The sequence below is a fragment of the Monoraphidium neglectum genome, assembly GCF_000611645.1.
Source record: "Monoraphidium neglectum strain SAG 48.87 unplaced genomic scaffold scaffold01063, whole genome shotgun sequence".
Taxonomy (NCBI): Eukaryota; Viridiplantae; Chlorophyta; class Chlorophyceae; order Sphaeropleales; family Selenastraceae; genus Monoraphidium; species Monoraphidium neglectum.
The window spans coordinates 15897-16595 of NW_014012565.1; the positions used below are offsets into that span (position 1 = coordinate 15897).

Sequence of the window (699 nt, forward strand, 5' to 3'; positions counted from 1 at the left end):
ACCTCCCATGCCCGAGCCCCTTGGCCACCAACCCCCCCCCCCACACACAAATACACACACAAATACACACACACATACACACACACACTCTCGCGCACTCACCGTGCGGTTATCCCACCACTTGTTTGGCTCGTTCAAGACCGACAGCCAATGGGCCTCCACTTCGCTAGCCGGCGCCTGCGGGGGCGTCGGCCCCGGCGCCGCCTGCTGCGCCCACTGCTGCTGCTGCTGCTGCTGCTGCTGCTCCTGCTGCGCCCACTGCTGCTGCTGGCCCTGCTGCCCGTAGAAGGGGGCCTGCTGCTGCTGCGGCGGCGGCGGTGCCGCCGACGGGGCGCCGTCAAAGGCGCTGTCCTGCTGCTGGGACGCGCCGCGTGGGGCCAAGACGCCCAGTGATTGCGCGATGATCTGATGCGCAGATGCGGGGTGGGGGAAGGTCAGGGCGAGGGGCAGTGTGCGAAGGCTGGGTGGCAACCGGCACGGCGCCCGCCCTCACTACGTTCGACTGCCTATCTTGCATGCGAGGGACCCTGGGGCGGGGCGTCACAGGCAGCAGAGCTGAGGCCAAAGGCGGGGCTGCAGTGCAGCGGGCGGTGGGCGCATGCGGCCTGGGGCATCGCGCAAGCCCCTGCAGACCTTGACTTTTGAACGACGGCTGTTTGTGGCCTTGTCCACCCAAGTGTCCTGGGGCGGGGATGGGGG

At 68.4% G+C, this 699-nt stretch overlaps 1 protein-coding gene across 1 annotated transcript in view; it reads right to left on the bottom strand.

The window, feature by feature from the left end:
* The window catches only part of MNEG_6510 (hypothetical protein), a gene marked incomplete at both ends in the record, with an annotated part of 2138 nt that overhangs the window by 529 nt on the left and 910 nt on the right, over positions 1 to 699 (bottom strand). Inside the window, one exon of the mRNA XM_014045020.1 lies at positions 103 to 405. Coding sequence (XP_013900474.1) covers positions 103 to 405 — 303 coding nt within the window. The remainder of the gene's footprint in view (positions 1 to 102; positions 406 to 699) is intronic.